The sequence below is a fragment of the Nanorana parkeri genome, unplaced genomic scaffold (assembly GCF_000935625.1).
Source record: "Nanorana parkeri isolate BGI_ZX_2015 unplaced genomic scaffold, ASM93562v1 scaffold793, whole genome shotgun sequence".
Classification (NCBI taxonomy): domain Eukaryota; kingdom Metazoa; phylum Chordata; class Amphibia; order Anura; family Dicroglossidae; genus Nanorana; species Nanorana parkeri.
Window position 1 is genome coordinate 689719 of NW_017307061.1, and position 13291 is coordinate 703009.

At 39.4% G+C, this 13291-nt stretch overlaps 1 protein-coding gene across 1 annotated transcript in view; it reads left to right on the top strand.

Annotated features, from left to right (window-relative positions):
* The window catches only part of ADAMTS14 (ADAM metallopeptidase with thrombospondin type 1 motif 14), a 127202-nt gene extending 115131 nt beyond the window's left edge, over window positions 1–12071 (top strand). Inside the window, exons 18-22 of the mRNA XM_018564906.1 lie at window positions 231–363; window positions 1633–1840; window positions 3420–3549; window positions 5650–5763; window positions 11485–12071. Coding sequence (XP_018420408.1) covers window positions 231–363; window positions 1633–1840; window positions 3420–3549; window positions 5650–5763; window positions 11485–12041 — 1142 coding nt within the window. The 3' untranslated portion in view covers window positions 12042–12071. The remainder of the gene's footprint in view (window positions 1–230; window positions 364–1632; window positions 1841–3419; window positions 3550–5649; window positions 5764–11484) is intronic.
* Window positions 12072–13291: the final 1220 nt, after the last annotated feature.

The following is a 13291-nucleotide window of genomic DNA, read 5'->3' on the forward strand; positions in this document are numbered from 1 at the left end:
AAAAAAAAAAAAGATTTGGCTATACATACACTATATATATCATTTATAAAGTGGTACCTAAGTAATGATGGTTTACAGCATTGCTTGTTCAAACTTAAACTGATGTGTTTTATTTATGAGCAAATATTTGTCCCCACGTTATTAGTCATAAAAGTAAGTGATGTGGAACGTAATGAAAACACATCCTTGTAATTTTCTATTCAGTAAATATTTATTTTTTTGCTTTGCAGGTATACAGTACACTAAATATGGATGCCGGCGAAAAAGTGACAGCAGGATGGTTCAACGTAACCTGTGTGATAACAACAAAAAGCCAAAGCCAATACGGAAAAGATGTAACTTGCATGAATGCTCTCAGCCAGGGTATGACCAAGTTAGTAACATGAAATGGCCCTCTCATAACAATCTATTTTAAGTTGGCAAAAAGGAGAGAGAGGGAGAGAACCTGTATCTGTACATAGGCAAAACAGTACTGCAGATCTCCATAGACAATAATGTGTTTACTTGTGGTTCGGAGTTGAGACTGTTAACAGGTGAATCTAAACCTTTTCCCCTTCGAAAATATGGTAAAAACTTAAATCAACATTTAACATAGGAAAAGGCTCTCTGCACCCATAACTGATGTTTAGGACTTTGGTAGATGATGGTGTTTCAACTGCTATCCTTCATTTTCCTGATCTGTCCACATGTCATAACCACAACAAGGTAGTTAGTATGTGGCCCAATCTAAATGTTTCAGTTATTTTACAGAGGAACTCCATACAAAGCAGTTTTCTGCTCTATTGGGCTTTTTTTGCTGTCTGTGCCTCTACAGGGAGATGTGTCTTCTATTTCTTTTCCAGTCATAAAGCCAGAACAAGTTCCTGATACTGTATACTGACCCTTCCATTAGAAATATTTATTTATACCTAAAACAAACAAACAAAACAGCATGCCATGCAAATGCTATTTTCCCTCCTCAAGTCTTCTTTACAAGACCATTTAGCTTTTCAAGGATAATTAAACCTTACTTTTTTTTTGCACATATCTACTGCTAACAAGCAGTAGATATGTGCAAGAACATTAAAAAAAAAAGTCACCAAAAAGGCTATTACTTACCTGTGTCTCTGCCACTCGCTCCCGTCCGAAGGTCTAAAAAATTCTCGAGCGGCCGCGAAGGATCACGGGCGTGTGCATGCACAGTAGAGATCTTCGGCCGAGAGAAGAGGAGAGACACAGGGTACGTCAATGCAAGCAGCCCGGCAGCGTGCACTCGCACAGGCTCCGTGGGATAGGAAGACACAGCAGTCAGCGCTGGATCAGAGACCGCCACCAGCCCTGGAGGGATTGCTGAAAACTACTGGAAAGAAGATGATCAGATCAAGAGGCATCATTTAAGGTAAGTCCTTAAAGCAGCATTGGGGGGGAGAATTATCCTTGAATGTCATGTTAAGTTTCCACTCACAAAGAATAAGGATGCCTTGCAATTATATTTTCTTTTCCCATATTCATTATGTTTATTAAATACCTCTGATGTATGTTATTGCATGAGAATACGTTTGCTTTGCATAGTGTTGTATATTTTTCATGACTGCATTAATAAATATGGCATATGTTTTGAAAAATGTAAAATATATTTACCTATGTTTGCAGTTGGGTGGTGGAGGACTGGGGCCCTTGCAGTAAGACTTGTGGTAAACTGGGTGTCCAGATCAGACTGGTTCAGTGTATCCAACACCTGGAAAATGGCACAAACAGGACAGTCCATACTAAATACTGCACTGCCGAACGTCCAGAACCAAGAAGGTCATGCAATCGTATATCTTGCCCTGCGCAATGGAGGACAGGGGCCTGGTCACAGGTTAGTAGCAGTGGAATAAAAGCTATATGAAACATCATTGTAACAAGAGATACAGGGAGCACTCAGTACACAACATCTGTTTTAGTATCATCTTCTCTTATCAGCATGTGACAGTAGATTTGCACATTGTAAAGTACTGTAGAGCCCATTTTTCATGTAAGCAATTAGGTCTCTAAATGGGAATGCAACTATTACTGCAATTATTTATTTACTTATTTATTATAGGTAATTATAATAACCTCCTGTCAGACACTGTCTGACAGGATACTCACTGATCTGTTCTCCAGCACTGGTCCTCACCTGGACACACAGGGGGAGGGGGGGGGGACTGCCCATTGCCACTGCCATAGAAGGACCCTGGAAAACATGCTTGAAACTGCAGGATTTGTATGTTATGTATAAAGGGATATTTAACAGTAAAGTGATGGTGGGGAAGAGGGTACCAAAAGGTGGAGTTGGGCTTTAAACATATAATTATCTTCATCTAAGACAAAAGATACAGGGATACTACTTATTTTTGTGTAATACTGGCCTATAGATAACAGTGCTGGACTTCTGGCTACCTGTATTTTACGCAGAGATGCTGTATCGATGTCCATGGTTCTCCGCAGCTCTCATTGGTTACTCCTTCTGACCTCCTCCTCAAGATACAGTAATGACGTTATAGTTAGCAGGAGGAACTATTAAGAGTTGTGGGGCACGCAGCAGATTGACATTCCAGAACTGTCAGTTTCAGTGTGGACTTCAGAAGGTTTCTCATTATAAGGGTGGAGTTTAACAGTATGGGCAGGAAGATAGGTAAGTATTTGTCCACTTATTTATTACAATTATTTATATAGTGGTGTCAGTTTCCGCAATGCTTTACATACTATTCATTCACATCAGTCCTTGTCTTTAACAATCCTACAAATGTAGGTCCCTAACTCCAATACACAGATACTAGGGCCAATTAGACAGGAGCCTCCCAGCATGTCTTTAGAGCACTGACCTATTTTAAAGGTATGCCTTCATTTAAAATCTATACTGTAGCAAATAGGTCACGTTAAAGTGAAAAACCCTTTTAGAGCTCTCAATGCATGGTTTCGTGGCTCACTTTTAATGCATCTAACATCAATTCATGATACTAATATGGTGTAGTGTGATTCTAACAATCACAAGCACCAATTACCATTATCTGCCATGTGTGCAGTGTTGTGCTTTCCTTGTATGTATTTAAATTACCGTAATGTGTTTGTGAGCCAACCAGAGAACTACAACATTCTCTGTGTAGTGACACTAGTGAATGCTACACTGTTACATGTAAGGACAAAAAAAGTAAATATTTAGTTGAAATGTTTTGACCAAGTACCGTGTACACATACATACGGCCTCAGCTACGCAAACATACTTTTTTCATTTATATTCAGTTTTTGTGTTTATTTATGAGACTCAGGAGAGGTTGCAGTGCATCTGTTATCTGTTTGTAAGAAACCAGCAATTTGGAAGACGCTCACATCCTGCATTCATGGAAGGAAGTCTCTACATTTGCACAAGCTGTGTATCTCCCTTGTGATTGATGTAATCTCATTGACTTTCACAGTGCTCATCAAGCTGCGGTGAAGGCATTCAGCAACGCCAAGTAGTGTGCAAAGCAAGTGATAACGTTATTGGTCAGTGTGATGGAGAGAAGCCCGAAACTATCCAGGTCTGCAAGATGGCATCTTGCCCAGGTATAGTAACGATGTGTATATTTGATGCTGGCCTTTTACTTTGTTTTGTCCTAGTAGGATTCAGGATGTTGATTCCTGAAATGAATCCTGTTTTTGGAAACTTAGTAAATTTTTGAAACCGACATGAAATCTGAAACAGCTTGAGTTGGCCAACATATTGAACATACACATGGTAAATATATTACAGAAACAATGATGTAATATAGCTGGATGATTGGCTGTGAATAGTTTGTGTGTGTTTAGTTGAGTGGGGGAGCAATAAACATAGTGGAAAAGATCTGCAGTGATGGAATCAATAATAACAACTTATCAAACTCTCTGCTTATACTTTATCTGAAGATAAAGAAAGTGATGGTAATTAGTTGTAGTACAGTAACAACTAGATTTGAACACATTATGACAAAACATAAACTGTATTTCCACTTTTGCAACCAAATTGAGATAACGCCTACTTATTATTTTTCCATTGTTCCCATAACTTAAACAAATGCTGCTTGCCTTTTTACTTGCTCTTTTCTGAAATCATTAAAACTGAAGTTTTCACCTTAAATGTAATGTTAACCCCTTGTTGCCAGCTCTTTAAGGGGTTCTTAACGCTGGAAGTGGGAGGCAGGCATCCCATTCATGGCATCATCATTGCTGTTGCAATAAACCGTGACTGGGAGCTGGCGGTGACAGCTCGGTCACTGTGTTGGAATCACAGAGTAAGCATGCAGCACAGAACAACGCCACAAGTTGGATGCATATACAGTATGTGGCCTATGTGATGTGCTGCCTCATACATGCATACAGCATGAAGGTGTTAAGAAGGGGGCAGGGGAGTTATAGTTTATCTTAATTAACCCTGCCTGTACTGTGGTGGCAGATCTCATTATCAGGTGTAAACTAAATGTGCCTGTCCTAACAAAGGTTCATTGTATGTTAATGCACTTTCCCTCATTTTGTCCCTAGAATTGCACTTTAAATTGTTAAGAGTGGCTTAGAGTCTTTTGCACATAAAAAAAACTTCTCCACAGAAACAACTAGAACTGCAAGAAATCATTTAAATGTTTCATTTGAAAAAATTACCTTCAGATATGCTGTGTGAATGGAAACACATAACACATGTATAGTGGACGTTTCTCAAATTTGACTGAAAATGTGGAAAAACACCTTAAAGCCCAATTCCAGCCAATATTTTTTTATTTTTGCTTTGGATAGAATGGAGAAGAGTAGTTATTATTCTCAGCTGTTTTATTTCTGTATGTGACCGTTTTGGGGAGATTTCTCCCTATTTCCTGTCCCTGTGATACCCATACAAGAAATGGGGAATGCAATTGTTACCTGTACAGGATGACACAGATAGCAATGAAAACCTTGTCAGAAGATCTAACCCATCCCCATTCTAGTACAAACTGTTTATGTCTGTGTTCCTGTTGGAAACATTTCTAGGGCAGGAAGTGAGGGGGAAATATCCACAGTAAGGACACACACAGCAATCAAAACAGAGGCTCTAAACCTTCCCCACTGAAAGGTCTTCACTTGATTGGGGCTTTAGGATAAATTGTAAAAGTAAAAAAAAAAGCCTGGACCACAGAAAGATTTTTGGGGGCCACAATCAGCTCATGGGACATCTATTGTGCACCCCTAATATAACCAAGGCAGCACAGTGGCGTAGTGATTAGCGATTCTGCCTTGTAGCACTGGGGGTCTCTGGTTCGAACTCAGCCAGGTCACTATCTGCAAGGAGTACTTAGGGTTCCTCCCACACTCCAAAGACATGCTGGTAGGTTAATTGGCTTCTGAGTAAATTGGCCTTTTATGTATGTATGTGAGATAGGGACCTTAGATTGTAAGCTCTTTGAGGGCAGGAACTGATGAATGTGCAACTATATAAAGCGCTGAATAAATTGTCAGCGCTATATAAATACCTGTAATAAATACATTTAAAAAATAACCACATACACACACCATACCCAGTGTGCCTTGTGTACTTTATAAATAATACTGCATGATGCAGTATACATTTTGTGTTACATTGCCAGTTATTTTTAGGACATATAACATAGGTATGTATCTAATTTTATGCAATCGTCTGATTAATGTTTAACTGACTTTCAGGAAAATCACCAGGACTTGCACAGCAAGCAGAAACAAGTGACCTCAGTCCTTCTAAGACACCTGGAGCTGCCCCACAGAATTCCCTTAAAAACCCTGTGAACAAAATATCTTCCAGTAAGTATAGAAAGCCTCTAAGAAATCCAATCCACAGGTCATAGATTTCATTTGATGTGTATGCATTCATTTTTGCCCCTGAACTTTCTAGTTGAAGGTACACACTTACAGAATTTTCCAATCAGTGTTATTAAATACTGCAAATAATATTTTGCTTTATTACATTTATGTTACTGTAATTTAACTCCCAACTCCAGGCACAAAAATGTTTGTTTAAATATATTTTTCAATAGTCACAAAATATTTAAACTAGGGATGCACCGATACCGTTTTTTTGGTATCAAGTACGAGTACCGATATTTATCTTTCGGTACTCGGCTATACCGAGTGCTGATACCGGTACTTCCGCTAGCATGGAGCCGACTTCACGGGCAATCAGGAAGCTGGGCGGTGTGTCATAATAGTGGCAAGATATTAGGTTTGTGTTGTGGCAAGATATAAAGCTAACCAAGCTTTGGTTGCAGGTCTCCATGGGGGTTACATGATAGTAATTGTGCTTAAAAAACAGATATGACTTGACAATACATAGGTACACAGACTTTTTAATCTCATACTCTAATCATCCACATTTGTGCCCGTAAGCCTCTCTCTGACATTGGAATCTGTTCTTTGCTCTCCCAAGCCCTACTCTGTTTCTCCCCATTTAGCAGTATTTGTGTCATTTGTATCACTCGCCTCATTCTTTTGCTGTAAGCCACACTTGTCTTACTAAAGCTAGGCATACATAGATAGAATTTTGAATGAAATCGATTTTGGAAATTTCATTCGACTTTCTAAACGTTGATGCGGTGAAGTTGATGATCATTTTGGACCACAGTGATGAAAAAGGAACATGTTGGAAAACTTTTCTCGGACTAAAAAAATTCTAACACTGAATGTGGTTTTTCGTTCGGGAAAACTCCATTAATTCCAAGACAAAATGTTATATAAAATCGAACATCAAACAAACTTGTGAATGACAATCGCCAAGCTTCTGATGGTATTATCGGTCATTCCGAGCAGCTTTTTCGGACGACCGTTCATGTGAAAATCTACCTGTATATACCCTGCTTAAGATTTTCTTTCTGCCCCACACACTCCTTGCTGTTTTTCAATCATTTTCCTGGTTTAGCCGTCACACTGAGCATCCTATTTGATTCCTCCCCATACCTACTTTGTTTGCACACCTTTTCCTCCTCTAAACCACGCTTTGAACACTCCCTACTTCTTTTCATTCACAGACATACTGCTGTGGCTGCTGGGAGTACTGACTCTGATATTAATGATCCTAGCAGCTAATCACCAGCTGAGCTGGAGGGAACTGCCAGTGGACCAGAGACCCTAAGGCCCCATTCACACTGAGCGATTTATCAATCGATTTTTGCAGCGATATCGCTTATATTTCTACGCGATATCGCTCTATGTAGCTTCTCCAATCCATTTCAATGGAGCTGTTCACATCTCGTTGCTCAATATCGCTCAATATCGCTTGTAGCTCGTCGCTGGTAGCTTGTCGCTCCTACATGACCCTTTTTTCGAGCGATTTCGAGCGATATTGCTCCTGACAGCCCAATAGGAAAAAGTTGCGCGACAAGTCGCTCAAAATCGCGCGATTTTCATGTCGCTCAGTGTGAATGGGGCCTAAAGCCAGAGTCTCAAAAGCTGGAAAGTTCCCACCTATTTCTGTCAAATGTCTCCACAACTGACATGCATAGGTCAGTCAGTTCAGGGTCAGTGGTGTAATGATGAGTATTTTTATCCCTAGCGCCTGTGCTTTTGACTTTATTGACAGATTCCTTTTACACTTCTAATTCATTCTAAGTTTGCTGCTTTAACAAACAATCCTCTCAATTTCAGTCATATGCATTGCAAGTATGAACTCACATCTGCATTCCACTCCTTTTCTGTGTACTAAGTAGGAAGAAGGTCTGCTTATTATAGTCAAATAATCAGTTCAAGCCTCATGAGAAAAACCACTGGGAATAGCAGCAAGCCAATTACATTGGGGAAGTGTACAGAATCCCTTCAAATGTAATGGTTATCACAACCAGTTACAGATTAAAATGGAAAGATAATTCTTAATAATTAGATTAGGGCCTTCCTTATCATCTTGTCTTGATTTGTATTGTAACTGTAATGTCTTCCTTATATTGTAAAGTGCTGCACAAACTGTTGGCACTAAATAAATCCTGTATAATAATAATAATAATAATACCATTGTAATTAATAACATAAAATTACAAAATGGCTTGTATAGCAATTATATATATATAGATATAGATCTATATCTATATATATATATATATAATTTAATTAAAGTGACACCAAACTCAGAAGTTAAACCTTAAAAAAAACTTAACCATTAACAGAAATATAGATTATTTGTGTATCATTCGGCTGTAGATCTTCAAATCATCTCTGAATTGGTGCTGACACTGTCCTTCCTTCTGGAGGGGGGCTACTCTTGTACACATGGTCCTTGTGTTGTAAAGTAGCCACTGCTCCAAGTTCACTCCTGTGATGGACTACAATCTCACATTTAGTTTACTAATTTGTATTGGGATTGTAGTCCATCACTGAAGTGAGCTTGGAGCGTAGGCTACTTTACAACACACACAGGGACCATGGGGAACAACAGTAGACACCCTCCAGAAGGAAGGACAGTGACAGCATGAATTCAGAGATGATTTGAGGATCTACACAAATAGGATGATCACAAATAAGACACATTTTTGTTAATAGTAAAGGTGCTTAAATGCATTTAAGGTTTAACTCCTGAGTTTAGTGTCACTTTAACATTAAAAGACTCCAGGCCATTTTTAACTGCTTCAGAATTTAATGAATAAGATACGTCCCAAAAAAATCGAAAAACTCCCACTGCACCCACCCTCCGTACTATATCCGGCAATTACCAGCTGTCAAAATGACAACCAAAAATTACTTTCAGGCCTATTCACAAAAGGGTGAAGAGTTTGGAGAAGGCAGGAGAAGTGAACAATCTAGGACAATATAGCTGATTTGGAAACATTCTCCAATTCAGCTCACTTTCCTGTATGTATTATATAGCTAAAAAAAAGGAGTAGCTACACGGTCTGCATCTCCGACGGATGCAGACCGCAGAGCTGCTCCTGTCAGCTTCGGCCGGAGCTCTGTCAGTTCTGAGCATCGGTCGAATGATGGATCACTAGTAAGGTCTAGTGCATCACCAGGGAACGATGTGCCTCCTCCCTGCCTGGATGAAAGCAGGTGAGGGGGCTTGGAAGGAAAGGGGGGGATATTTTATTATGTGTGCTGGGGGGCTTGGGACTCGGCAGTCGGCAACCACTTGTATCTTCCTCCGCCCACCCCAGCTGCTATTGGCTAAGAGGGAGCCATTCGCTGCTCATGTATTTTACCAGAGTAGGGACAGAGAAGACACATCAAGGCTGCTTGGGGCTTCACATGGGAGAAACATCGCTGTTCCCCCACCACCACCACACACTGCCTGGAAAGGAAGAAGAGGGCATGACAGAGCACATGATCTAGTACATCAAAACTGTAAGTCCCTTTCTCTCTTACACTGTTGTCATCCACACTTTGCGGTACATTGCTGTCATCTGCAATCTGCGTTACTCTGCTGTCATCCGCACTCTGCGTTACATTGCTGTCCTCCGCACTTTGCGTTACATTGCTGTCCTCCGCACTCTGCGTTACATTGCTGTCCTCCGCACTCTGCGTTACATTGCTGTCATCCGCACTCTGCGTTACATTGCTGTCATCCGCACTCTGCGTTACATTGCTGTCATCCGCACTCTGCGTTACATTGCTGTCATCCACACTTTGTGTTACATTACTGAGCTCCGCACTCTGCTATACATTATTGACCAATGCACTCTGCGTTATAACTGACCTCTGTCCCAATACTAAAAACCGATACCAGCACTTAAATTTTTCAAATTGACTTAGGTGTCTTAGGTCCGGCTGGGGACCTTGCGGCAGCCTTCTGGGGAGCCACGCAATGCCTGCTTAAAGCGCTTCTGCCACCCACACATCTCCCCTTACTAAGACCCTCCCCACCCCTCCTGACAAGCTTTGACCAATACCCCAATACATTAGGCCAGGACCCCAGAGTAGAGCAGCAGCACAGAGTATGTGGCAAATGTATATACTATTATTCTGCATTGCTCTATGTTTTGCTGGGATTTGTAGTCCTCTATAGCTGGTGGTATTCTGCTTTTCTGTATAATGTATTGCTGCGGTTTGTAGTCCTCTATCGCTATAGGTGATTATTTACACAGCCCTGGTGTTTGCTCAAATTGAAAGGCTTTTGAGAGTTTTCCTCTCTTTCTCAAGTCTGAAGCAATACCTGAAGAAGAAAGAAAAACTCTTGAAAGCTTGTCTTCTAAGTATTAGGCTAGTACAATAAAAAGGTATCACCGCATACCGCATTACTCTCGTATTTTGTAATCTTATTTATATATACTTATTCCGTTTTTTTCAGTGGTAGGATTTAGTGGTGAAAATTATTAGTGCCCCCCCATTTTGACTGTGGTAAATTATGTGCCCCCCTATATATTGTTCCTAGAGTCGCCACTGCTTTTGTGTGAAATATCATATAAGTGACAAAATGACAATATCATTGCAATTTAGTGTAGTTACTATTACACTGATATGTAGATCAAAGTTGTGACCTTTGACCTGCATATGACATCAGATAGGTAAAAATTATAAGTAAAAAACAAAATGTAAATAAAATGTATTCCTGTGTAACCACTTGTTAACCAGTAATTCTGCCTTCTCTGTTTCATAGTTAATATTTTCTACCCTTTCTCTCTAATATTTTTTTTCTTCTGATTTGTTTTTGTTTCTATTTTTCTACCACCAATATTTGTTTTTTTCCGTTTTTATTTGTTTTGCTTGTTGTTTTTTTTCAGTGACGCATAAAAAATCAGCAAGGTTGAAAATAGTAAACTCCTTTGTGTTTATTTGAAAATAACTCTGCCATGCTTTATTCCAGAAACATAATTTTAGGGTAATTTTGAATCATAGAATAAAATGTACACTTTTTATTTACAGTAAAACAAAAAACACTAGTCAAAATAGAAAAAAATGCATTTTTTCATGTTTATGTATTTTTGTCTATAGATTACAGTAGGTCCATAGTGAAAATGTAAAAACAGCTTTGGTCCATTTGTATAAAGAGCTGAAGTGGTTAATATCATCATTATGGTAATAGTTCCATCTAGTGGCAACATTGATAACTACATAAACATTGCATGTTAGGCCTCATTTTATTTAGTAAGTACCCCCTAAGCCAATGTACAGTTATAACGCAAATGTTTAAATTAATGCAACCAATGCTGTTTTCATTTTTTAAATTGGGAGGGCTGCTGGTATGCAAATGTGCATATGTCATAGAACAGACAGCCAGGATAATTTGTTTTCTGCCCATGCACTGCTTTAAAACTGCTTGCCCCACTGACAGCTATGACATTCTGAGGAGGAGTTCGCACACACAGCTTCTAATATTTAACATTTTTCCATATGTATATAACTCTTAGAGAGACAGACAGGGATCCGGAAAATAATATGTTTCAATTGTGGGGCCGTTGTCTTCCTGAAAATACTTGGGGATTGCCTTAGAAGTTTGGGAGTTGACAGTGTTTAGCGGTCAATAAAGCTGTAATAAAGACATTTTGAAATATTTCTAAAATGAACTTGGTAAACGAAAGAAATCATAATAAACTCAATTTTTCTCCACAGAAGATGCATGTCAAGGAGACAAATCCATATTCTGTCAGATGGAAGTCTTAGCACGGTACTGCTCTATACCTGGATACAACAAGCTGTGCTGTGAATCTTGCAGTAAAAAGATTGTTCCCACCAGCTTGACCCCAAGTTCAGAGCACGCAGCGCTGGAACTTCGAGCTCCGGAAGGAGCAGTTCTCCCTAGCCCGATACTGCCAGTAACCTTGATCCCAACGCTTGCAAGTGTCTTACATGAAACGTCTATAGAGAAAAGCCCAATGGATATCCAGCATGGCCCAAAGGTCACAGCAGTCAACGGTACCAATAAAGGTCCTTCTGCTTTGCAAGTGCTGGGAAATAACACATCAGCAACAGATATAGGAAAGCAAGGGGTAGAGGAAAGTGAAGGTGGACTCGTGGATAGCCTTGGCACAATGTTCAACAAAACGTCAGTAAACAAACAAGGCAGGGCCAGTTCACTGGCATCTTCTGATATAGTAAGGCGAAGAAGGGAAGGTATTGATGAAGTGCACACTGATTCCGATGGACAAAATGTCTCTGTGGCGACATGAACGTCATCACAAGTAGCCGAGCAGTGTCATTGGGAAAGGACAATTTTTTTTAAAGTCAAAATAGCAAAGGCTTTTTGCATTGTTTTGCCTGTAGCACTTTTTCAGTCATTTGAAAAAAAAAATGACTCAAGTTTTTATGCTAAGGATAAAACCTCTGGGCCTTAAGTTAATACGGCTCAGTATTGTTACCTCTCAGTGCAGTGTGAATGCACTTTATGTCGTCTTAAGGGTGCTACCAACTGGATTCAGTATAAAAAGAAAAAAGGAAAGTATTTATGCAAAAATCACCTCAGTTCTTCCGTTGTCACTTTTTCTAAAATGTTCTGACAGCGAATATTACAGACATGGTGCTTCCTCGAGTTTAGAAAAAAAGATCAGAGTATTGGCAGTTATTGGTGTATGTGGGGGACTGCGTTTATACCTGTTTGTTTACTGTACCTCAAAGAATTTTGGTCAGTTGCAGCGAACTGCAGTGAAATATTTTGGTGCTGAACACGCCTAAGGTCAAGCCTTTTTTTATCAAGTGGTAGCATGAAAATGATGCTTTAAGTTTTTTTTATTGGCATTATATACATTTGGTTTCTGTATTCTGATGGTCAATGTTTCAAATGGTCATTAACCCCACTCATTGATGGTCTTATGCTACCATCTATTGCTGCTATTAGATCTAACTTTAAATAAAGGTTTAGGTAGATATTCGAGTACAGCCAGCATTTCCATTGCATAAGATATCTCACATTTTATTTTTTTCCCAAAAAGTTGCTTTTTATGGAGGAAAATTCCAGCATCCTAATCAACGTGGAAACACCTACAGATAACATTATTGTTTTATAAGGCTTCGCACATGCATAGGTCTGTGATTGTTGTTGATTTAAATTGCACCTTCACCCAGAATATGGACATTGAAGTATTTACATATTCTTTGCAAACAGTAAAGGAGCTTTAAAACAAGTCGGCTGACCTCTGTAGATGCAAGTACTGCGGAGCAATTCATCTTCAAAGATCACAACAGAGACTCTAAAGAGTCAAATAACAGCTTATAGCACCTGCTCTTTGTTTTCATTAGATTGCTGGCAGGTTGCCAAGTCTCTGCTGCTAGAAAATAGAAGAGAGGAGCTGCAATTTTCGGTGCCTCTGTTGTGAACGTAAAGATTGATTTCTCCATAGTGCCTGCAGCTACAGAGGTCAGCGGTCCTTTGTTTAAAACTCATTAACTGCTTGTTAAGAATATGTAAATACTTCAATGTCCA